Raw genomic sequence first — 26,432 nt, 5'->3', positions numbered from 1 at the left:
AAGTTACAAAGATTAAGACTCAAATTTTAAAATTAGTTTCTTAGCATTTCCAATATCCATGCCAATCAGCTTATTTCTTCTCATTATAGTGATACTTCATAGTCTGAAAGTAATGAACCAACATCTGCGTCTCAGACCCATAAGCTCTGAAGCAGAGTGTTTTGAATTAGAAAGGAAAAATATTTACTTCACAGTGCAAAATCAAGACAATATGGTTTGATTCCCTTTAACTCTTGCCTGTGAATAGCTCTACTCCTGTCTTAGCCTAGGGACCTTTTAAAGAGTCTGCCTATATTTGATAACATTCCAGTTTCCCCATCAAGTACCATAGTTTCTTCTCCATAACTGAAAACAATTCCTCCCTTATGCTTTCCCATCTGCCAGTGATGTATAAGATATGTATGTAAATCATTTCTTGTTGTTTGAACATGTAAGACTGTCAAATCGGAATACAGTTATTTTCCAAGTAAAGATCAAATTTGCCAGATACATGATATTCATCCACCATTACATTTCCCTTCAATCAAAACCAATCATTGCTCTTTAAAAGCAAGTATATCAAAACTAGAAAATATGCAAGCTTCTTGAAATTCTGGCATTTTACTGAATACACTATGAGAAAACAGGAAATGCATAATGGAAAAATTGGAAAGGCTAAATAGAAATCACAGCCAATTTATGAAAAGCTGAAATCAGACATACATAATTCTAAACCAGGTAGAACCAACCTTAACCAGACTTCTCACGTGTTTTTTACTTATGATTTACTGTTTAAATGAAGAGAAACTTACTAAATCAAATTGGTTATACAGAAATGTAAAGGGTTACTGCCTTATCTTATGTAACCAAATCATCTTTCACACAGGGAAAAAAATTACCTTCTACAATTTTTTTTTCTTTTTTTGGCCTGCAAGGTCTAATTTTATTCTTATTGCAGCACTGCATATTAAATTACTATGCACAAGTACCAAAAAGTTACCTGGTCTTATAGCACCATCTAGTGGAAGCCACATTTAACAAAGTCAGTGCAGGACAACTATTTGGGTTGCATGGTTAATTTGGGGTATTTTTATAATGGAAGGGTTTTTCCCTACCAAAATATGATAAGTCAGTAGAATGTATTTTGGAAATTTTTATTCACCATCAATATTAACTATTTAGTATTTTCATCTATTTATCAAATAAGATTTAAGGAAAAGAACTTGACAAAACATCCTGAGGTAAGTCTGTTTAGCCTATGTTTTCCTGTAAGAACTTAAGAGTAAAGCCATGTCTTTAAAAGTACTCAAGAAAAAAAAAGTCTTCTATAATTCAATTAATTTCACTGTTCTTCAATTGTTTTTATTGAGTTTAGTAACGGGTTGTTTCTTTTTAACATATTAGCTCAATTAAGTTTTATTCAAATTTACAAGAGTGAGCTGTTAATTTACATGTTCTTGAATTCTCTGCTTTTAGATTCTAAAAACACTACAAGTAGGTTTATAAACACTAAAAGTAGGTTTCTCTGCACCTGTACAATTTTTATTTAATAACTTGTCAGTGGGTTATACTATTTGTATATCAGTCTGTTTCTATCTGTAGGAGTATATATACAGTATATACAAAACACAGGTGAAATTAAATCACAAATAGCTATTTTTTCCAACATGTACAAGGCCACTAATAAATACTTACAATCTCAATCGAGGTTCAACACATCTAACAAAATAATCATACTCATCCTCCTCTTCTTCATCCCAACTCCTCCAAATGTTCTGATAGAAAAACCTGGAAAGGAAATTAGTATCACTCAAATTCAATCACTGGCTTAAAATGTTAGGGTTTTGGAGGAATAAGAGTAAATCAAAACAAGTCTATCAAGTATGGTAGAGAAGACTGAATATTTGCTAGATTTGATAGTCATGAGTCACACATGAACTTCTTTGGATTGGCTAAAGAAGTTTTCTACACCACTGATTCTATTAGGACCTTCTTTTTATCAGAAGAACTATTTATTGACCATCTGTAACTTGGTGGAAAGTAGTGCCATTTGTTAAGATAGAAAAGACTGGGAGAGAAACAAGTTTAGGGTTGAAAATAAAGAGTTCTGTTTTCACCATGTTCAGGTTGAGATGCCTATTTGAACTCCAAATGGATGATGTCAAGAGTGCAGATAAATATACAAGACCAGAGCTCAAGGAAAAGGTCAGGGCTAGAGACATAAATCTGGAAGTTGTCAGCATATTGATGGCATTAGAGCAATAGGTGAGATCATCCAGGGACATAAAATAAAGCAGTAGTTGTCAACCCTAGCTGCCCATTAGAGTCCCCTGGGAAACTTTTAAAAATTGATTTTCAACCCTATTCCAGACCAATAAACCAGAATCTCTTGGGTGGGGGATGGGGGAGGGAGGGTGCAGGATCCATATTTTTTTAAAGCTCCCCAAAGTGATTTAACAAATTTTTCATCATGGAAAATTTCAAACATATACAAGAGCAAACATGAAAACATGAATACCATGTATCCATCACCTGCTTCAACAATTATCAACTCACAGGCAATCTTATTTCACCTCTACTCCACCCACTTACTTCTCTGCTCTCCTACCCCCACCATCCTGACACTGGATCATTTTAAAGCAAATTTCTGACATATCATATCACTCATAAATTTTCAGTATGTGCCTCTAAAATAAATCTTTATACAAAAAAAGTTTTAATTCCTTAATAACCAAGTATCCAGTCAGTGTTCAGTTTTCCCTAATTATCTCTTTTGTTGTTGCTGTTGTTGTTTTACAGTTGGCTTGCTCATCAGGGTCCAAACAAGGGTCAGCCATTGAATTTAATTAAATCACTTTTACTCTATAGATTATCCATCCCTCTTTTTCACCTTGCAATTTATTTAATAGTTTCCCACACTCTGAATTTTACTGATTGCTTCCCCATGGGGTCAGTTAACATGTCCTTCTGTTTCCTTTATTTCTAGTAAACTGATAGTAAGGACTAGGGACTTGATCGTCTTTAGGAAAGACTTTTTGGCAAGAATACTTCAAGGGAGGTATAATGTAGCTTCATCACCAAGCACATGATACCTGGTCATCTCTTTTGATGATGAGCTTAAGAATGATCAGTGGATTCAGATATTGTCAGCCTGATTTATCTGCCACGAAGTTCCCTATCAGGTTTTCACCAATGGCTGTAGCAGCCATTGATGATCATTGCCTGAAACCTCTACTTTATTATGGGTTGCAAAATACTGATATTCTCATCTTATCACTCTTTCTTCATGTAGTAGTTGGAATACTCCTATAAAGAAAATTTCCAGGAGATTCTAATGTGCTTTCAAAGCTGATTAGAGAGGGAGAAGTGTAGATAGCCTAGGCCTGAGCCCTGGGTAACTTCAACATTCTAAAGTTTGAGCATGAGAGGAAAGAGCTGGCCAAGATTATTAAGAAAGCAAGCCCATGACACACTATCATAAAGTGGTGTCCCAGAAGCTGGAAAGAGAGTAGAGTATGTTAAGAAGATGGGAATGATCAAATAATTAGAATGTGACCAAAAGGTCAAGTAAGATGAGATCAGAGGAGTGACGACTGGATATGAGAATATGAGTGACCTTAAGCACAATTTCAATGGTACTGTAGGAGTAGAAGCATTAGTGGAATGCCAGGAAGTACAGACGATATAACTGTCAAAAAGTTGAAAAGGAAGGAGCAGTGAAAATGAAGCCATCTCTTAATTCTTATAGAGTAGACTGTCATTCTCTTCACCCTCTAGAGTCCATCTCTCAAAAACAAACCAAAAAAAAACCAAACCTGAGCATGCCTTTACTCAACCAAAAAACTCTGCTGGCTCCTTGCTGTCCTCAGAACAAAGTCCAAATTCCTGAGCTTGGTGATATTACATGGACTCACAGTCCACCTCTAGAGCACCTCTCTTGCCTCAGAGACCCTGTGTGCAAACTACCAATTTCACAAGCTCTTTCAAAGCCACTGTGACATGCTGGTCAGACTGCCTTCCACCTTTTCCACCTGGTAAGCTTATATTTACACTTCATGACCCAGCTCAAATATCCTCACCAGTTCAGTACCAGGCATTCACATTTCATTCACATCTGCACCTCCTCCAGTGTTTATTCTCTCAAGACAGAAACTTGGGAGTCAGCCTTGACTTCTTCCATATCCACTCTACCACCAAGTCTTAGCCATCCTACTTTCTCAATAAGCCTAATCTGTACTCTCCATATCTCCACCCTAGTCCACTCTGCCTCTTAACTGATCTCTCTACCCCTTCCCCCTCCATTTACTTTCTACACAGCAGCCAGAACAAACCTTTTAAAACACAAAGCTGATCATATTCATCCTTGATTGAAAACCCTTCAGCGGTTTCCCACTGCTCTTAAAGACAAAAATTGTCCATTGGCTGACAAATCCCTGCATCTTCGGACCCTCGACAACCTCTAAGCTGGTTTCCTAAGTCTCTTCCATTACTGTCTATGTTCTAACCATGTTGGCCCTCCGGCTCCTTAAACTCACTGAGTTCCTGAACCTGTTCCCTCCCCTAAACTGCCACAACCACTTTCACCTAGCCAACCCTTCAGACCCAAGTTCAAATACCATTTCCTCAGGAAATAACCGTATTACAGCAACCTGACCTAGTCTTAGAACACTCTGTAATCCCTCACAGCACTCACTGCAGTTTCCAATTGTACACATATCTTTATGTGATTATTTCATCAAGGTTCATCTCCCACCTTTAGACTGACGTCTCCCTGGTGATGGTGATTGTGTCTGTTTTGTGCACCAGTCAAATCTCACCCTCAACTCAGGACCTGGCACTGAAATACTTACTGAATAAAATGAACATATGAAAACCCTCATAATGTGACCTTTTCTGGACACTGACCAGAATCTGAGCCCTCACCTCAAAATAAAGAATAATTTAGCCAGGCTCGCCTTCAAATAATACTATTACTAATTCCAGATACTTGTCTTTCTATCAACTTCTATACCCATAAGAGATTAGCTCCCTGATTCCTAATTTCCTAAACTCATCAATTATCCCTTTACCTTCATATGCCTCAACTGACAGATTTTTTAAGTTAGAGAAACATAAGAGAGTTATTTTGGTTCTAGACATAAGCCAGTTCTTTAGATTTATATTGTTTGGCCTAATATGGAATACCTACAGTCCTTGCATTGTATGCAAGTCCAATGTCCTTGCATACAATTTGAAATTTTCTATGAAATGTCAGAAGCAGGGCCCAAGACACTCTGCTTCTTTGTAGAGTATCAAATTAAGCTCAGCAAAACCAGGTTCACTCACTAACGGTATAGAAACTGGAAAGTAATTTTTGAACTACAAAACACCAAGCAACATTATTAACATGACCTTTATATTATCCAATCTTCCAGTTCATGGAGGAATATAAGTCCTTTTTTTTTTTTTTTTGGCGGTACGCGGGCCTCTCACTGCTGTGGCCTCTCCCGTTGCGGAGCACAGGCTCCGGACGCGCAGGCTCAGCGGCCACGGCTCACGGGCCTAGCCGCTCCGCAGCATATGGGATCCTCCCGGACCGGGGCACGAACCCGTGTCCCCTGCATCGGCAGGCGGACTCTCAACCACTGCCCCACCAGGGAAGCCCCTAAGTCCATATTTAATTAGCCAAAAATAAGCCTTCCTTAGTAAATATACTTATAAAAAGAAGATTCAAAAGAACTATCTGTATTAGGAACTATCTGACAAAAAAGTTATCTGAAAAACTAAAAAAAGCATACCTATTAATGCAAGTGGAAACCGACTAAGTCAAAAAAGGTTGAAAGGCATGCACATACCCCCTAAGGATCCTGGAAGTGGCCTGACAAAACACATTCTTTGGCCAGACATATCCTTGAAAACACTATATGTCAGGCTTATCAGTGCACAAGTGATGGTATACCACCTTCTTTACCTTCTTTCCTTTCCTCTTATGTTCAAGTACATCAACTATAGCCTTAGCATCCAGAACTTTTAAGACAGTTTCTAAATATATACAAACCAAATTTTAAAGTCCCCTATCTTTTGTTAACATTTGGGGACACTGAGAGAAGGCTATACAGGAATCCCTAGTACTACTTTTCTCAAATTTTCTGTAAGTCTGAAATTACCTCAAATTGACAATTTTAAACATTGAAAACATTTTTTTAATTTTAAATAGTTTCCACTGTCTTTGGATATTTTTAAATATTGCAGTGACCAAGTTTACAGTTTGAGTTTTAAATCTAGGTATAATACAGACCAGAATTACTGCATTTCATCCAAAGTTTTTGGCCACAAGGTTACTTTTATCAACCTTTTTTCCTACCTGATATGCTCAATTGCAAGTGCTGTCTGGTCAAACACTCCAGAATCATCAAATACCACCCACAGCTCCTGCAGGGGCAACTGGTGTTCCTTCAAATCAAGGAGCTCTTTCATACACTCCAAAGTAAAAGTGCTGACTTGAGATTCACAGAGGTATGGGTCAGCAAGCCTCACCACTGCCTTCAAGGCTGTGAAGTCCACATCTGTGATCTGAAATTTAAAATAATGTGACTTAACATATGCAAATCAAAATTCAGATACATCTAAAACACTACTTACAGCCTGATTTTTTTAAAGCATGAAATGGGAGTGGGGAGCCTTCTTCCGTAACATAAAGGATAAACAAGACAGGCTTGGCTTGTACCCTCATGGAGCTGACATCGTAATTGAGAGGACAAATAAACAAACAAGATGGCAACAAGTATGTGACAGAGAATAAGTAGCAGGGGTGGTGGTCTGGTTTTACTGGGAGGGTAGGGGAAGTCACTTCTGAACTGTGATAAAAAGGATGAAAAGGAAGCAGCCCTGTGAGGAGCAGGAAAGATGCAAAATGCCCTGGGGCAGAGACAAGCTTGGCAGCTGGCAGAGAAGCAGTGTTTCTTGCTGGAACCACAGGAAGGAAATGAGGTACGGGCAGCAGGAGGTGAGGTGAGAGAGAGGCAAGATCAGGACAGGAAGGGCATTGGAAGGAGCTTAGCTTTTACATGTTATCTAGCACAATGAGAAGCCAAAAAGCCAGCACAGGCCTTTGGTAAATGCAATGCATTAGAGGTTTTTAAGCAGAGGAATGGCTGGCGCATTTCTCTTTTAAAACAATGACTTGGACTGCTTTTAGAGAATTGAGATGTGTTGGGGGAAGGGAGCTACTATCATAATCAAATTAATAGGTCTGAACTGCAGCCAAAGACATTAGCATAACCCAAAATTTAAAAATCCACGAGGAACAGCTGCTTGCAAACCATTGCCTCATATATAGTCACTGCAGCATGTGATGTCATTTTCTAAAGGGGCTGCAGCCACAACTTGTATTCATTCACACTCCCTGGTTTACCATTTTAGTTTAACGGAGCGGGGTGGGGGGGCGGGTGTTGTGGTCCTGTTAACACACACTGAGAAAAATTCACAGCTGTAATTAGAGTGCAAATTTAATGTAAAAGGCCCAGTCAGTTGAAAAATAAGATTGTTTTTACTTTCTGCAATGGAACATCAGGAGCTTAACCACATACCTACAACTTTGTCAGGCAAAAAATAGGCTAGTTTTAAAATGCCCACTTGGTTTGAGCTACTTTAATGGGCTACAACTAAGAAGGTAAAAAATCAATTCAAACCCCACTGACTTTATAATTAGGCCTCTTTGTTTTTTAAACGGTCTCAAATACCTTCCTCACTTCATAGGTTTCTAATCCATTTCCCCTTTTTAAAGGACACTGAAGCTTAAACCACCTCAATTCCCTGGTAGCTCCTCCTCAGTTGCCTTTAAAATTTGTGGAACACTTCATACACCGTGGCAGTTAGATGTAAAAAACATGCTATTTTCAATCAGCTCATAAACCTTAATTAAAAATAAGCACTGTGGCTACAACAGTCTGAGGGAAAGTGTTTTTAGCTAGAGATAAATGTCTTAACAACAGAATTAAATTTACCTCAACCAGCACCTTGAACACATTAGTGTGCCAGACTGCCCGCCATCCAGATGGTTCAAGGACCTTCTCTAAGAACTCAGCTGTGAATTCTTTTACCTCGGAGGCCTTACAGTCAGCTACAAAAAAATTAAACACAATAAGAATTGGGGCTGCATAAAGGAGAGAGAAGTTAATAAATCCACTCAAGTCTACTTTCTCAGAACCAACAAACAGCAGTCTGAGGAACTGAGACCATCTACTGAATACATATAAATTAAAAGACAAAAGAAGCAAAAAAGAGGACCTACTCACCTAAAATGTAATCTTGATAAGCTCTGAATCGCTCATAGAACAAAAGATGACTTGTCTGGAACATTTCTGGGAAATGAGTTTTTCCTTCTGGCACAAAACTTTGTAAACTAGTACCTGGTTTATCATGATTGCTACAATCACTGCATGAATCTTCATCTTCAAACAAACCTAAGAGAACAAAAATAGGCAGGCTCAACTATCCCAGACACTTCCAGTGCTTATAAACTGCTTCTATTTTCATATACTTGCTTAGAAATTCCAAACAAATAAAAACAAGGATTTGGGTATAATGCTTTACTTACCTCTATCATTGTCAGAAAAAAACAGTTTTCTAAATTTAAAAATATCTCAAAATCCAAGTTCTACTTCAAAACAATAAGGACTTAAAATCCTTCATGGGTTAGGTTTTTGTTGCTCTTCTGTGAGGAAGAGGGTTGTTTTTAATTAAGTGGGAATCACCCAAGCTCTCCTTCAGAGGACACGGCTATGATTATTACTAGAGCTAGCAAGTTATAATGGTCACATAGCTTACAGTCATTTTTTTCCAAAACAATTCCATAAAGCTGCATTAAATACGGAGCTGATTTCCTATACTCCATCTCAAACAAACTGAAACCTCCCTCTAATTTCTACAATATCAGCTTGTCAATGCCCCTCAATAAACAGGGATGAGAGATTGTTAATAATGCATAAGGTTTACTTCACCAAAGCTTCTAGGTTCCATCTGACTAATTTCAATGCCTGTGTCTAAGGAAAGGATTAGAAAATGCTAATTGCATGAGGTTTGGGCTGTATGTAATTATGTTTCACAAGGCGTGATTGGGCCAGTGACATATCTAATTCTGTGCAATACGATGTTTTTAATAGACAAAACGACTACTAAATAAATGCTGAGGGTAGCATTTAGACTGGCAAAGTTCTTTCCTGTGGTCTCAGGAAGGGTATCTGAGACAATTACTAGCAGCAGTCTTTCTCTTCCCTTACCTCTTATATTTCTCCTTCCTTTTCTCCCTCCTTCCACTTCTCTGCCCCTGTTCAGGCCACCAGAATTATGTGACCCCACAGACTGTAATAGGGAAGGACAAATCTGACTCCATATTGGATCTGTTTCTTGTACTTTACCCTTTGTATCCTATTGCTTTTGATACAAGAATGTTGCCTATAGCCTGAAATACACAGGATAGCCTCTTCTCAAAGCTCTGACCTTTAAAGGTATAACACTTTTCCACTCATATAGAGATAAAAAGTTGCTAAACAGAGAATAACATTTGTCTTGTAGGTTTACAGGAACATCCTGACCTGACCTACCTGGATAGATGCAAGAACAAAGGATTCTGACACCAAGAAGTTTGCAACAACCAGCCACAACCTCTCCCCTTTTAGTATAAAGGAAGCCTGAATTCTAACTTTGGCAAGATGGTTCTTTGGGACTGTATTCCACCATCTTCTCAGTCAGCTGGCTTTCCAAATAAAGTCTCTATTCCTTGCCCCAACAACTCGTCTCTCAATTCATTGGCCTGTCGTGCAGCAAGCAGTACAAGTTTGGACATGGCAACAAGATGACCAAGGTGTAGTGAAGGGCTTCCTGCTTACAGATTATCAATGCACCTGAGCCTCAGAAGGACATCAATACCTCACCTGCTGTGTAACAATCTCTCTGTACCTAAAGGAAGATGAAAACAGTATGCCAACTTCAATAAAATTAAGAGAATAAACTATATGTTAATCACTTACAACAGTACCCACCACATAACATAGATATAAATGTTTGTTAAAGAAATAATACCATCATCTCACACACATTAGGTGACTGTTATCCAACAAACAACAAGAAAAACTATCAAGAAAACAAGTGTTGGGCTTCCCTGGTGGCGCAGTGGTTGAGAGTCCGCCTGCCGATGCAGGGGACACGGGTTCGTGCCCTGGTCCAGGAAGATCCCACATGCTGCGGAGCGGCTGGGCCCCGTGAGCCATGGCCACTGAGCCTGCGCGTCCGGAGCCTGTACTCCGCAACGGGAGAGGCCACAACAGTGAGAGGCCCACGTACCGCAAAAAAAAAAAGAAAGAAAGAAAACAAGTGTTGGCGAGGATATGGGGAACAGGAACCCTTGTGCACTGTTGGTAGGCATGTAAAACGGTTCAGCCACCGCAGAAAACAGTATGGTGATTCCTCAAAAGTTTTTAAATAGAATTACCATATGACCCAGCAATTTCCAAAAGAACTGAAAGCAGGGTCTCCAAGAGATATTTGTACACCGATGTTCATAGCAGCATTATTCACAATAGCTAAAATTATTTAGCTTTGAAAAGGAAGGAGGGCTTCCCTGGTGGCGCAGTGGTTGAGAGTCCGCCTGCCGATGCCGAGGACACGGGTTCGTACCCCGGTCCGGGAGGATCCCACATGCCACGGAGTGGCTGGGCCCGTGAGCCATGGCCGCTGAGCCTGCGCGTCCGGAGCCTGTGCTCCGCAACGGGAGAGGCCACAATAGTGAGAGGCCCCCGTACGGCAAAAAAAAAAAAGGAAGGAAATTACAGGTGTTGGATGAACATTATACTGCGTGAAATAAGCCAGTCACAGAAAGACAAATACTGTGCAATTCCACTGATATGAGGTACTTAGTCAAAATCATATCATAAAGACAAAGTATAATGGTGGTTGCCAGGAGCTGGGGGGAGGGGTGATAGGGGGTTTATTCAATAGGTATAGAGTTTCAGTTTACAAGTTGAAAAGAACCATGGTAACAGAGGGTGGTGATGGCTACACAACAATGTGAATGTGTTTAATACCACTGAACTGTACACTTAAAAATGGTTAAGATGGTAAATTTTGTTATGTGTGTCTTACAATTAAAAAGAACACCTTACTTCAGCACAATTCTTTAGATCCAATTTGAAAGTATTTCTTTTCACACATTATTTCACTTCATCTTCACCGCTCCGTAGCACCACTACCTGCTTTCCAGATGGGCAAACTGAAGCCAAGTGACTGTTGCCAGTTCACAAGAGTGGTTGGTAGAGGAGTTAAGTCACACCTATGTTCTCTCACTTCTCCAGGACTCTTTCCACTACACAATACAACTGAAAATGTTAAAGTAAAACCACCTTAAAATATCAGGGGGAAAAAACGGAGTCTCCATGAAGAGGTAGAAAGGACTGAGAATTAGACCTGGGTTCTACTTTTAGACTCTGTCCCAAATTGGCTCCCCTACCCTTGGGCATGTCACCTGCCCTCAATGCTCAGTGCAGGCTTAGATGCAGCCAACTAGGCCAAGCGTTCAAGTTTCTTCTCTTTCGGTAAAGGGAAGTGTGGTACGTGATCTCCTTTGAGATGCAAATTTAAAAAATGCGCCCACTCTGGACTCACAAACGCGTGCACAAAGCCCGGGGGGCCCACCCAGACAGCAAAAGTAGGAATTCCCGGCCCGGCCCAGTTCCCTCCAGGCTCGAGGAAGCTGAGGCCAGATTGGGCGGGGGGAGTTGCCCTAGGTACCTCCTGACTTCGACGTCGGGGCGTCGCCCAGCCACCGCCGCCACCCTGGCCAGCAAGGTCCGGAAGGCCTACGCCCCAAGCGCCCTCGGAGAGTCCCGACGCCCCCCGAGCTGCCGACACGGTCTGTCGCAGGCGGCGGCTCCGCCGGCCCGTCACGACGGGTGCTCACCTTTCACGAGGGGCGCCGGCTCCTCTTCCGCAGCCCAGCCGGTGCGCTCATGGTCCCGCGCCATCGCCTCCGACCCCAACCCACCACCAGCCAGCAGCCCGTCAGCCATTTCAAATTTCCGCGGGCGGCCGCCCGGCCCAGTAATGCGATGAAGCAGCCGCTTCTGATTGGATAGTGGGCCGAGGCTCTTTGACCAATTAAAGGAAAGTTTGCGGCCCCTTCAGCCTCCACCCACCCCGGTTGCAGTGCCTGCGCGCCATCTACTGGCCGGAAGGACTGCTCTTCTCGTCCAAGCTCTTGCTCTTTTTGTTTACGGGGACGAACTTAGACAAAGTTGAATTAGGACATAATTTGGGATGAGTTCCGAAAAACTAACAAGCCATACCTGGAAGTGAGGTAGAGCGGAAAAGGCACTGGCTTGAGATTCAAAAAACATAGTATTTAGACTTGTTTCTTCCATTACTACTGGTATTACCTTGGGCAAGTCACTTCACCTCTCAGAAGAGCATCTTCAGTTCTAATAGTATATTGGCCTAGATGGCTCCAAACTTTTCACCACCAAAAATCAGTTGCTCTCTCGCTTTTTCTCTCTCTCCCCCTCTTTCATTCACTACCTACACACAGAGGATATTTTCAAAGAATGTCAAATAATATTTAGAATGTAAAAGTATGTTTTACCTACATTTATTAATCAACAACTATAACCTCCAATGATAATAGCTAACATTTGTTGAGTACTGTGTGCAAGACACCCCTGCATATTTTATCTGCAGTATCTTATTCAATCTTCAAAAACCATCCTATGAGACAGGAAATATTATTGTTATTCCCATTTTACAGGTGATGACATGGAGTCACCAAGAAATTAAGAAATGCCCAATTTAACCCAGCAGTGCCAGTATTAAAAACCAGCCAAATTCCTGAATCCACACTTTAATGGCTCTGCCAGGCCATGACTAGCCAGACCTGAGATGGCCGGCAACAGCAGAGGTTACCAGAACACCAGGAAGATGAGTCCCACAGAAAGACAAGAGCCTGGTCATGACAGTTATCACAGGGAAGACATTTCCACTTACTGCCTTAAAGGAAAACCTTGGGCTAAAGTCTCTCAGATCCCTCACAGCTGAAATGATATTAAGGACAAATCACTTATTAAACTGGATACATTTCCAAACCTATGCTTGCATGGATTATATGGAAAGTTTTTAGAGTTTTCCCCTAAGTGGAGACCTTTTAAGAGCACACATTTCTTGGGAGTTTGCTTTTCCTGCTCCCTCCCCCTTATCCTAAGGAAAGGGTTTTTTAATTCTTCCTTTCCAATCCCTCCATCTGCAGCCCATCACAGCCTTCCACCTGCCTTAGGTGGGGTGGCACCCATTATTCCCAGTCCTTTTTATATCTTCACTCTCTTTCTCACCACTAGGTCCTTATACTCTGTCTACACAGGGGCTCGAAACTTACTGCCCTCCCCTAAAAACTTCCCAAAGCCCAACTGCAATCTTGAGATACTGCCTCCACACTTTCTGGATAACACCAAATTGCTCTGGGGTAGTGCCTTTCCTCTCCTGCTTTCTCAACGGCCAGTAGCTTCCTCCAGAGGCCTGCCCTCCCTCGCTCCCATCGCCCTCCGCCCGCTGCAGCACTGAGAGCCCAGCATCCCCTTCCGTAGTCCTTCCTCCCCTGGCCTCTGGGCCTTCTCTCTTCTGGTCCTTCACTCTTCTGGTTCTCCTTCCTGCTTTCATTCTTCTTCCTCCTTCTCAGATCCCCTAAACCTAGGGGACTCCCAAGGGCATTTTCCTGAGTCCACCTTCATCAGGAGGTAACAGAAGTGAGTGAAGAAGGCCAAGTGTGGACAGTGGCACTCACTGTGAGCACACAGGAAAGCAGATGTGCTAGTTCACTTGACAAATAATAAATATAGAGAGTATAGACTGTGTGCCAGACATTGTTCTAGGCTCAAGGGAAGCAGGGGCAAACAAGCAGACAAGGTCCTGCCCACATGGAATTCACAGCCTAGTGGAGATGCACAATGAACAAGTAAAAAATCAATTAACAAGCAAGATTCAATTATGAAAAATAATAAAATAAAATTCAGTGATGTAATAGAGAATGATGAGTGGTGAAGACAGATTCAGACTTTTATGTGAAAATGCCTGATTTTAAGCTGCTAGCAACTTTTTTTTTTAATGTAAACACTATGCAACCCAGAAAAACCTTATTTCCCAGGCCAAATTTGGCCCACAGCCCACTAGGATCACAACCTCTGTTCTAAGCCCCAGCCGCTCAAAGTACAGTCCAGGGACCAGGAGCTTGTTAGAAATGCAGAGTCCCTCCCCTACCCCCAGATCTGCTGGACTGGAATCTGCGTTTCAACAGGATCCCCAGTCCTCAAGTAACATAATTCATGCTTGATACAGAGATCTTCAGACCTGAGTTCTCTCCTGCAGCTATTTCAGTTTCATCTCCTGCTGGAAAACTTGACCTGGAGCTCTCATTCATGATTCATGTTCCTGAATGCTGCAAAGCCAAGTGCAGCCCATCCTCCAGCTCATAAGGCTCTCATCTCATCCCACCCTCCCTGCCACAGCCCCTGTGGCCACCACCATCTCCCATGCAGGCTGTCGAGATGGCACCTGGGAAGTCACCGCACCTGAGAGGACTCACCCACTCTCTCACCTGCTTCCAGAATTAATTGCTCCCCTCTTGCTATTCCTAGCACAGGGGTCTCAATGCAGTGCCCGGAATGGCCAGGCGGGTGACAGAAGGAAAGAAGTGGGCACTGGTGCGAGTCCCGTGAGAAGTGATGGGTATGGACCCCATGTTGCCATGTTGGTTTTCCAATTGAAGCCAGAAGTCTAGATTTTTATAAGAAATTTCCCATATTAAAAGATTGGCAACTGGGTCTTCTCTGGTGGTGCAGTGGTTAAGAATCTGCCTGCCAACGTAGGGGACACAGGTTCGAGCCCTGGTCCAGGGGGATCCCACATGCCGCAGAGCAACTAAGCCCATGCGCCACAACTAGTGAGTCTGTGCTCTAAAGCCCGAGCCACAACTACTGAAGCCCGCATGCCTAGAGCTCGTGCTCCGTAACAAGAGAAGCCACGTCAGTGAGAAGCCCACATACAGCAACGAAGACCTAGTGCAGCCGAAAATAAATAAATTAATTAATTTTTTAAAAAATGTTAATTAAGGAAAAAAAAGATTGGGAACCAATTTTTAACAACTTAAACACTGTGCCAGCCAAATAAAACATATCTGTAGACCACCAGTTTGCAACTTCTGAGGCCTAGTCTACTTGTGACATTGCGTCAGAGGCTGTGGTTCTTTGAAGACAAGTACCATGTCATATTCATCTTTGTACTGCTGGTAACTACTACTAAACTTCACTTAGTAAAGGGACAAACTAAATTGATACTGCTCCTTTTATATATAGTGTAATTTTATGATGCCATTAGCCAAAGGCTCAGGTTTAGAGTCAAATGGCCAGATCTGGGCCATTTCTGCTGCTGCTACTGCCCAGAGACCCCCTACCCAGAACCACAGATTCAACATTATTACCATTACCAAAGTCAGGGTCAGGGAATGCGGCCTGTATTGGGGGCCCTCTGCCCCCAAACCAGCCCACCAGTTTCCCCAGGACAGAAGCACTCTCTAAAGTGTGCAGCTCAGGACTTTGACCCGTGGGGGAGAGAAGCCCAGCATGGCCCCCATTGTCCTGCTTTAGAATGTGTTCCCACATCCATATGAATGGGTTTCTGAGCACAGACAAGGACAAAGACATACAGTGCAAATTCTGAACATCAGAGAAGGGTGGGGAGAGCCCCCAGATCCTGGGAGGGGTCCCACTGGGGGAGGCCTGTACCTCCATCAGCAGTTGTGGGGAGCTCCACGTGGGCCCAGGGTGGGCAGGTAGCCCACGATATCTACTCCACGGCAGGGAGAGAAGAGATGCTAGGTCTCTGCTTCTCTGGTCTGAGAGTCTGGGGCCCTCATTGACAAAAACAAAGAATAAAAGCTAGGCTCGAATTTTGGCTTGTATTTTCCACTAGAGGGAAGCTTAAACTTTCAAAATAAATCTTTAGCACTTGGTAAAGCATTGAGAAGTCCTTTCAGCCAGTTTCCTCTAGAGCCTCTGGGCCTTGTGCGAGGCTCCAGGGATTAGAAGAGAACAAATAAACCTAACTCTTACCTCACGGAGCTCATGGTCCAGCAGGGGAGAGGCATATTAAACAAGAGAATACCCAGTGAGTGTAGTCAGACTTGGGATAAATGCCACCAATTAGAGGGAATCCTAGGCAGGGCCCTCTTTGCAGGGGTACTGGGCTAAAACCTTCAGGATAAGACAGAACTGAAACATTTGCTCTTCCTTGATCTCAAGCCTGCTGGTCTTTGGGCTGAAACTATACCATCAGCTCTCCTGGTTCTCAGGCCTCTGGAATTGGACTGTGGAACTACCATGAGCTCTCCTAGGTCTCCAGCTTACTGACTCACCCTGCAGATCTTAGGACCTGTGTGTGTGTGTGTGTATATATATATATATATATATAGAACCAGGAACACACATATATACATACAAACATACATATATATATGTATATATATACATATATACACATACATATGTATGTGTATATATGTATATATATTTCAGTTAATAGAGAACTCTATTACAAGTGGCTATACCATTTTCCATTACTACCAGCAATAAATGAGGGTTCCAGTTGTTCCACATCCTCACCAACATGTGTTTTTTGTTTTTTGCTTTTTAATTTGGCCACTTTAGTAGGTATATAGTGCTATCTCATTATGCCTTAAATTTGCATTTCCTTGATAAGATCATGTCATCTGCAAATAGAAATTGTTTTACTTCTTCTTTTTCATTCTGAATGTCTTTTCTTTTTCTTGCCTAACTGCTCTGGCTAGAAGAACCTCCAGTACAATGTTGAATAGAAATGGCAAGAGCTGGGGCTTCTGGGAAGATGGCAGAAGAGTAAGACCCGGAGATCACCTTCCTCCCCACAGATACACCAGAAATACATCTACACGTGGAAAAACTCCTACAGAACACCTACTGAACGCTGGCAGAAGACCTCATACCTCCCAAAAGGCAAGAAACCCCCCATGTACCTGGGTAGGGCAAAAGAAAAAAGAATAAACAGAGACAAAAGGATAGGGACGGGACTTGCACCAGTGGGAGGGAGGTGTGAAGGAGGAAAGGTTTCCACACACTATAAGCCCCTCCGCGGGCGGTGACTGCGGGTGGCGGAGGGGGAAAGCTTCAGGGCCGCAGAGGAGAGCACAGTAACAGGGGTGCAGGGGGCAAAGTGGAGAGATTCCCGCACAGAGGATGGGTGCCGACCGGCACTCACCAGCCCGAGAGGCTTGTCTGCTCCCCCGCCGGGGCGGGCGGGGCTGGGAGCTGAGGCTCGGGCTTCGGTCGGAGCGCCGGAAGTGGACTGGGGTTGGCAGCGTGAACACAGCCTCCAGCGGGTTAGTGCGCCACGGCTGGCCGGGAGGGAGTCTGGGGAAAAGTCTGGACCTGCCAAAGAGGCAAGAGACTTTTTCTTCCCTCTTTGTTTCCTGGTGCGCAAGGAGAGGGGATTAAGAGCGCTGCTTAAAGGAGCTCCAGAGACGGGCACGAGCCGCGGCTAACAGCGCGGACCCCAGAGACGGGCATGAGACGCTAAGGCTGCTGCTGCTGCCACCAAGAAGACTGTGTGTGAGCACAGGTCACTATCCACACCCCCCTTCCGGGGAGCCTGTGCAGCCCGCCACTGCCAGGGTCCCGGGATCCAGGGACAACTCCGGGAGAACGCATGGCGGGCCTCAGGCTGGTGCAACGTCAAGCTGGCCTATGCCGCCGCAGGCTCGCCCCGCATTCCGTACCCCTCCCTCCCCCCGGCCTGAGTGAGCCAGAGCCCCCGAATCAGCAGCTCCTTTAACCACGTCCTGTCTGAGCGAAGAACAGACGCCCTCCGGCGACCTACACGCAGAGGCGGGGCCAAATCCAAAGCTGAGCCTCTGGGAGCTGTGAGAACAAAGAAGAGAAAGGGAAATCTCTCCCCGCAGCCTCAGAAGCAGCGGATTAAAGCTCCACAATCAATTTGAGGTACCCTGCATCTGTGGAATACATGAATAGACAACAAATCATCCCTAATTAAGGAGGTGGACTTCGAGAGCAAGATTTATGATTTTTTCCCCTTTTCCTTTTTTTGTGAGTGTGTATGTGTATGCTTCTGTGTGAGATTTTGTCTGTATAGCTTTGCTTCCATCATTTGTCCAAGGGTTCTATCCCTCCATTTTTGCTTTTTACTTTTTTTCTTAATAATTACTTTTTACTTTAATAACTTTATTTTACTTTATCTTCATTCTTTCTTTCCTTCCTTCCCTCCTCTAGACAACGAATCATCACAAATTGAGGAGATGGACTTTGAGAGCAAGATTTATGATTTTTTCCCCTTTTCCTCTTTTTCTGAGTGTCTATGTGTATGCTTCTGTGTGAGATTTTCTCTGTATAGCTTTGCTTCCACCATTTGTCCTAGGGTTCTATCCGTCTGTTTTTGTTTTTCTCTTAATAAATATTTTTTAATTTTAATAACTTCATTATATTTTATCTTACTTTATCTTTTCTTTTTTTCCTTCCTTCCCTCCTTCCTTCCTTCCTCCCTCCCTCCCCCCTTCTCTCCCTCCTTTCTTTCGTTCTTTCTTTCTTTCTACTTCTACTAATTCTTTCTTTCTACTTTTTCTCCCTTTTATTCTGAGCCGTGTGGATGAAAGGCTCTTGGTGCTGCAGCCAGGAGTCAGTGCTGTGCTTCTGAGGTGGGAGAGCCAACTTCAGGACACTGGTCAACAAGAGACCTCCCAGCTCCACATAATATCAAACAGCGAAAATCTCCCAGAGATCTCCATCTCAACACCAGCACCCAGCTTCACTCAACGACCAGCAAGTTACAGTGCTGAGCATCCTATGCCAAACAACTAGCAAGACAGGAACACAACCCCACCCATTAGCAGAGAGGCTGCCTAAAATCATAATAAGTCCACAGACACCCCAAAACACACCACCAGACGTGGACCTGCCCAAAGAAAGACAAGATCCAGCCTCATCCACCAGAACACAGGCACTAGTCCCCTCCACCAGGAAGCCTACACAACCCACTGAACCAACCTTAGCCACTGGGGACAGACACCAGAAACAACAGGAACTACGAACCTGCAGCCTGAAAAAAGGAGACCCCAAACACAGTAAGATAAGCAAAATGAGAAGACAGAAAAACACACAGCAGATGAAGGAGCAAGATAAAAACCCACCAGACCTAACAAATGAAGAGGAAATAGGCAGTCTACCTGAAAAAGAATTCAGAATAATGATAGTAAAGATGATCCAAAATCTTGGAAATAGGATGGACAAAATGCAAGAAACATTTAACAAGGACCTAGAAGAAATAAAGATGAAACAAGCAACGATGAACAACACAATAGGTGAAATGAAAAATACTCTAGATGGGATCAATAGCAGAATAACTGAGGCAGAAGAACGGATAAGTGACCTGGAAGATAAAATAGTGGAAATAACTACTGCAGAGCAGAATAAAGAAAAAAGAAAGAAAAGAACTGAGGACAGTCTCAGAGACCTCTGGGACAACATTAAACGCACCAACATTTGAATTATAGGGGTTCCAGAAGAAGAAGAGAAAAAGAAAGGGACTGAGAAAATATTTGAAGAGATTATAGTTGAAAACTTCCCTAATATGGGAAAGGAAATAGGTAATCAAGTCCAGGAAGCACAGAGAGTCCCATACAGGATAAATCCGAGGAGAAATACGCCAAGACACATATTAATCAAACTGTCAAAAATTAAATACAAAGGAAACATATTAAAAGCAGCAAGGGAAAAACGACAAATAACACACAAGGGAATCCCCATAAGGTTAACAGCTGATCTTTCAGCAGAAACTCTGCAAGCCAGAAGGGACTGGCAGGACATATTTAAAGTGATGAAGGAGAAAAACCTACAACCAAGATTACTCTACCCAGCAAGGATCTCATTCAGATTTGATGGAGAAATTAAAACCTTTACAGACAAGCAAACGCTGAGAGAGTTCAGCACCACCAAACCAGCTCTACAACAACTGCTAAAGGAACTTCTCTAGGCAAGAAACACAAGAGAAGGAAAAGACCTACAATAACGAACCCAAAACAATTAAGAAAATGGGAATAGGAACATACATATCGATAATTACCTTAAATGTAAATGGACTAAATGCTCCCACCAAAAGACACAGATTGGCTGAATGGATACAAAAACAAGACCCATATATTTGCTGTCTACAAGAGACCCACTTCAAACCTAGAGACACATACATACTGAAAGTAAGGGGATGGAAAAAGATATTTCATGCAAATGGAAACCAAAAGAAAGCTGGAGTAGCAATTCTCATATCAGACAAAATAGACTTTAAAATAAAGACTATTAGAAGAGACAAAGAAGGACACTACATAATGATCAAGGGATCGATCCAAGAAGATGATGTAACAATTGTAAATATTTATGCACCCAACATAGGAGCATCTCAATACATAAGGCAAATACTAACAGCCATAAAAGGGGAAATCGACAGTGACACATTCATAGTAGGGAACTTTAACACCCCACTTTCACCAATGGACAGATCATCCAAAATGAAAATAAATAAGGAAACACAAGCTTTAAGTGATACATTAAACAAGATGGACTTAATTGATATTTATAGGACATTCCATCCAAAAACAACAGAATACACATTTTTCTCTAGTGCTCATGGAACATTCTCCAGGATAGATCATATCTTGGGTCACAAATCAAGCCTTGGTAAATTTAAGAAAATTGAAATTGTATCAAGTATCTTTTCCAACCACAATGCTATGAGACTAGATATCAATTACAGGAAAAGATCTGTAAAAAATACAAAAACATGGAGGCTAAACAATACACTACTTTAAAAACGAAGTGATCACTGAAGAAATCAAAGAGGAAATTAAAAAATACCTAGAAACAAATGACAATGGAGACACGATGACCCAAAATCTATGGGATGCAGCAAAAGCAGTTCTAAGAGGGAAGTTTATAGCAATACAATCCTACCTTAAGAAACAGGAAACATCTCGAATAAACAACCTAACCTTGCACCTAAAGCAATTAGAGGAAGAAGAACAAAAAAACCCCAAAGTTAGCAGAAGGAAAAAACTCATAAAAATCAGATCAGAAATAAATGAAAAAGAAATGAAGGAAACAATAGCAAAGATCAATAAAACTAAAAACTGGTTCTTTGAGAAGATAAACAAAATTGATAAACCATTAGCCAGACTCATCAAGAAAAAAAGGGAGAAGACTCAAATCAATAGAATTAGAAATGAAAAAGGAGAAGAAATTGCAAGAGCTAACATCTATGTCTTGTTCCTGATCTTAGGGAGAAAGCATCCATTCTTCTACCATTAAGTATAATCTTACCTGTGGATTTTTCCTGACTTTATCAGGCTGAGGAAGTTGCCTTCTATTCCTATTTTACTGAGTGTTTATCAAGAAGGGGTGTTGAACTTTATCAAATGCTTTTCCTATGTCTCTTGAGATAATCATGTGGCTTTTGTCCTTTATTCTATTGAAGTGGTGTATTACATTAATGATTTTTAAATATTAAACCAATCTTGCATCCCTGGGATAAACCTCACTTGGCCATGGTGTTATCCATGTTATGTACTGCTGGATTCAATTTGCTAGTATTTTGTTGAGGATCTTTGCATCCATATTTATAAGACATTTTCTGTAGGTTTCTTTTCTTGTGATGCCTTTGTCTGGTTTTGATATCAAAGTAATACTGACTTTAGAGTCTCCTGCATTTTTCCTGTATAAGATTTATCACAATTTACACTTCTCTGTTATTCCTTTCTCCCTTTTAAACAGTAGCTCCATGAGGGCAAGAAACATGTTTGCTTTCTTATCACTAACTCCTAGTGCATTGCTCAGTATCTGACACATAATCAGTGCACAATAAACGTTTGTAGCATTCATTAATAAGCAAATCAGGACATGAGTATTGTGAAATAAAATTCATATCTTATAGCGAGACAAGAAAAAATTTACATATAATATTTTCCTGCCCTTTGGCCTCCTCACTCCCTCCTACTGCGCATTGTGTATCTGCATTATGCATTGACCAAACCTCCCCCCTTGGCAGAAATACCTGCTCAACCATAAAGAGCAACATTCTCCTAGAATCAACAAGATAACTCCTTAAAAGATAACATTCCAGGACTTGCCTGGTGGCACAGTGGTTAAGAATCTGCCTGCCAATGCAGGGGAAACGGGTTTGATCCCTGGTCCGGGAAGATCCCACATGGGCCCCCTACGTTGCCTGTCATGGGATTGATGTCCACTACTCTATGAGATGTCCTTCTGGCTCCTGTAGCTGATTTCAGCTAACTATTCTGTACCGACTTGCTCTAACACTTGAGTTTCCAAAAAGCATTCATTAAATTGCTGTGCCCTGGGAAAGCCAAGATCCACTGTCATATAGTACACATGACAGAAATGCCTCCTGTACTGGATTGCCTAAGCCCCTATACTCCACAAAGGATAGACAGTCACAAACACTTCTCTAGGCCACTGTCACCCCCTTCTTAGTGTTTGCCACAAGGAAACGTGAGAACCATCTAAGAAACAAGTGAAATAAGTTATTCCAAGTACTGTTAAAATGTTGTCTATGGGGACTTCCCTGGTAGCATAGTGGTTGGGAATCCGTCTGCCAATGCAGGGCACATAGGTTCAATCCCTGGTCCGGGAAGATTCCCACATGCTGCGGAGTAACTAAGCTCGTGTGCCACAACTGAGCCCAAGTGCCGCAAATACTAGGCCTGTGCGCCTGGAGCCTGTGCTCCGCAACCAAGAGAGGCCGCCGCAATAAGCCCGCGCACCACAGCGAGGAATGGCCCCCGCTCGCAGCAACTAGGGAGGGCCCGTGAGCAGCAGCGAAGATCCAACACAGCCATAAATAAATAAAATTTATTTAAGAAAAAAACGTCTATGGAATTTCCATCTAGGGCATTGTTATTCAAAGTGTGGTCCCTGGACTGGCAATATGTTGTGGGGGGGGGGGGCGGGTACCTGGGGGTTTATTCAAAATATACACTCTTGGGCCCCACCCCGGACCTGGTGAATTCCAGAATCTGCACTTTACCAAGACCCTCATGTGATTTGTATGTTTGATAAAGCTTGAAAATCATTGGTCCGGGGGATGTGTAGGAAGGTAAAAATAGTTGACAGAAAGCGTTTTGTAACACCCATCTCCTGTGGATGTATCCTATTTAAGGCTTAAAATCATTGTGGCTCAAGCTTATGTAATTTTACCAAATTTGCACACACTATCCTATCAATCCACTTTATTCCCAGCTAAACTCCCAAATTGCTGATCCAGAGAACTGTGAGATAAATGTCTGTTTTAAGACACTGAGTTTTGGGATAATTTGTCACACAATAGATAACTAATATAGGTGGGAGGCTTTTGGGAGTTTATGTGGAGGTATCATTCCTAGGAAAGAAGAGTAAGGCTGAAGAAAGCAAATGAGTAAATATGACTAAAAGAGTAGATGGTGTCCTGCTCAACAAGTGTTTAAAACAAGTGAACAGTTGAACAAGTGAGTGTTGTGAACGTTGAGAATACACAATAAACTCCATATACATTCTACTAGTTCCTTTTATGAATTAAGGTAGTATGAAAGGAAGAAGGTCCAAAATTGTTAATAGCAACTTTTATTGTTTCACTGGTGAAAAAAAAAAATCATAATTGTATGATGCATTTCCCCCTAAATTTACAACAATGAAGGTTATACATAAATTATATAGATCACAAATTTTCTATTTTATACTATTTAGAACAAAATTATTTTGATAAATATGTCCAGTGGACAACCTAAGTTCTTAATGGATGGCTGAGTCCAAATATGCAAAATATAGCTTCTGGTTTAGACCATGGTGCTTTAAAATTCTCAAACATGCATTAATATACTCTAATTTTAGGGAAAATATTACACATGGCCTTATCTTGCATTTCAGGAGAAGCCCAAGCTGAATTTCACAAACAGTATTCCTTTCCTCTAAATTAATCTCAGAACAGAGAGACAGACACTTTCTGGTTAGTACTCCCAAGTAATGAAGGAAATTACACACTCAACAATGAAACAAAACAGAAAAAAAGGAAGGAGAGCTTCATTAGTCACAGAGATAAGTGGGGTTTTTTTGGCTTTTTTTGTTCGTTTTTTTTTAAACAGATCACAGGAATTTAAAATAGCAGATCAATCATGCTACTTAGGGTGATCAGACAGACCTGAACACTTATGAAGTGAATAATTTTATTAAGGTCTTGAAGGTGAGTGTCTGGAGGTACTGGGTAAAACACACCACAGGTAAGAAATGGGAAACCTACCTCAGCATTTCTGAAAGGCACAATCTATGGAAGGGAAGCCTAGTATAATAAAACCCTTACTCGATGTACATGGAAAGGAGGATGGTGAGCCTGGCTCCTTTCTAAAGGATGAGACCCTCGTAAATTGGCCCCTCAGATTCCGGTGATTCCCGCCTCAAGCGCAAATGCTCCAGTGTGTTATGAAAATGTTTGTTAATCTGCTCTGTTTCTTCACTGGACTCAAGATTTGGGAGGTCTTCTCGAATCTTTTGGATAAGCTGATTCAAAACCTGAATCGTGACCTACAAAAGAACAATGTTACCATCAAGCATGTACCACACACAAACAAAAAATAACGTAATTTAATAAAAATGTTTTGAGGAGCTTGTGTTACTCTCAGCAGTTACCAGATTATGAAAACAAAGAAAAAAAAAAGAAAAAAGAGATGAGAACATGATTCCTGGTTTGAGCAACAACTATTGGACATTCATCCAAAACAACAACCGAAAAAGAAAAACTTAATGGAAATACAGAAAATCATAAACCAGTAAAAGAACAAAAGCAAAATTTTACTTAACCTACAAATATTGATCCATCCTTTATTTGGGAATTATTCTACACTTTTGTGGGATGACAAATCAGCCTACTATTCAGCATTTGTAAATTATTTTTTATTTTTTAAACGGAGAGTGACTATTTTATAAAATATTCATAAACAAAAGAGATAAGAATTTTCTTGCACATAATAAGCTCTTCTGTAAGATGCATCTATATAGGCAGAGAAGAATTTTGGAGAATGAAAGAGACCACTAGGTAGATTCTCCAAACTCTGACCCTTGTAAACAAAAAAGAAAAGTATCAGGATGATAAACTTTTGTATGTATCAAATCTAAGAGTAGGAAAGGAAAATAGTTCACTAACAGCAATTTATTATTCACTTACCGCATCATTTTCCTTTTCATAAAAATAGATATATCTGTTCAGAATTTCTATAAAAAGTTGCACTTGTAAAGAGGGGTCCATGCACTGATTTGCTATTTTTAGAGCTTTCTTTAGGCATTCCATTACCCTCTTGCCTCCGTGAAGCTAGAATAAAGGGAGTGAGGGGAGTATTAAAGAGATTAATGAATCACAAATGTCCCATTTCACACAAAGAAATAAACACGCTACAGTGGCTCTTTCATATTTTAAAAGGACAAAACCAATTTAAATTCTCTTCATTTTTTAAAGTACACAGCTATATTTTATTATTTTTTTTATTTTATTTTATTTTTTTTTTGCGGTACGCAGGCCTCCCACTGTTGTGGCCTCTCCCGTTGCGGAGCACAGGCTCTGTATGCACAGGCTCAGCGGCCATGGCTCACGGGCCCAGCTGCTCCACGGCATGTGGGATCTTCCCGGACCGGGGCACGAACGCATGTCCCCTGCATTGGCAGGCGGACTCTCAACCACTGCACCACCAGGGAAGCCCACAAAGCTATATTTTAAAACAAATATATTATTTGTTTTATATATTTATATGTTAAATGTTTTATATTTATGTATTTTGTATATTTTTTAAAGATAGTGGTACAAACTTGCTATGTTACAAAATCCTCAAAGTGGAGGCTTCACCACAGGATGTAACTCTATATGTTACTGTCCATTTCGTTTCTTTTAACAAAACAAAGCAATATTCTTTGTCAGGTTTCCAAGCACTGCACATGTTTCACCTCCAAGGCAAAAGGCCCCAGCAGCCGTTCCCTATCAATGATCCCCTCTCCTCTAACACTGTTGGTTAGGAATGACCTTCCCACCTTACCTCCTCCCCATTTTTGTCTGTGTTTCTGCCAGACCAGAAGAGATGTGCACAGGTGCTCACAGCTCGGCCCTGATCAGGCTTCTTCAGAAGTTTGGATGCAGCAAGAGCACACTGAGTCCTCAAGGGTTCATGATTTTCTTCACTGAAGCACTTCATCCTCTCAAAAGTACCAATGATCAAGGTGATGGCAGCCAGCTGTGCTTTGGAATCACTGATTTCATCTTCATACAGAGAAAATGCCTGGTACACACAAAGCAGAAGTGACCTTTAGGGACCAACC

General features: G+C 41.6%; 2 protein-coding genes across 3 annotated transcripts in view; both read right to left on the bottom strand.

The window, feature by feature from the left end:
* The window catches only part of SHCBP1 (SHC binding and spindle associated 1), a 37,750-nt gene extending 25,727 nt beyond the window's left edge, over positions 1–12,023 (bottom strand). The window contains exons 1-5 of the mRNA XM_029205932.1: positions 11,915–12,023; positions 8,256–8,423; positions 7,965–8,080; positions 6,323–6,531; positions 1,675–1,767 (exon numbers count right to left, since the gene is read on the bottom strand). Of these exons, the coding sequence (XP_029061765.1) occupies positions 1,675–1,767; positions 6,323–6,531; positions 7,965–8,080; positions 8,256–8,423; positions 11,915–12,023 (695 nt within the window). The remainder of the gene's footprint in view (positions 1–1,674; positions 1,768–6,322; positions 6,532–7,964; positions 8,081–8,255; positions 8,424–11,914) is intronic.
* An 11,660-nt stretch (positions 12,024–23,683) lies between these two features.
* The window catches only part of VPS35 (VPS35 retromer complex component), a 41,474-nt gene continuing 38,725 nt past the window's right edge, over positions 23,684–26,432 (bottom strand). Inside the window, exons 15-17 of one of the 2 annotated variants that reach the window (XM_029209024.1) lie at positions 26,153–26,392; positions 25,294–25,437; positions 23,684–24,653 (exon numbers count right to left, since the gene is read on the bottom strand). In XM_029209024.1, the coding sequence (XP_029064857.1) occupies positions 24,474–24,653; positions 25,294–25,437; positions 26,153–26,392 (564 nt within the window). In that variant the 3' untranslated portion in view covers positions 23,684–24,473. The remainder of the gene's footprint in view (positions 24,654–25,293; positions 25,438–26,152; positions 26,393–26,432) is intronic. The other variant, XM_029209032.1, reaches the window with a different exon arrangement.

This window comes from Monodon monoceros, unplaced genomic scaffold, assembly GCF_005190385.1.
Source record: "Monodon monoceros isolate NGI ecotype Baffin Bay Population unplaced genomic scaffold, NGI_Narwhal_1 Super_Scaffold_10, whole genome shotgun sequence".
In the NCBI taxonomy this organism is placed as follows: Eukaryota; Metazoa; Chordata; class Mammalia; order Artiodactyla; family Monodontidae; genus Monodon; species Monodon monoceros.
Note: the sequence above shows the minus strand (reverse complement) of the source record. Positions and strands in the feature narration are given on the sequence as shown.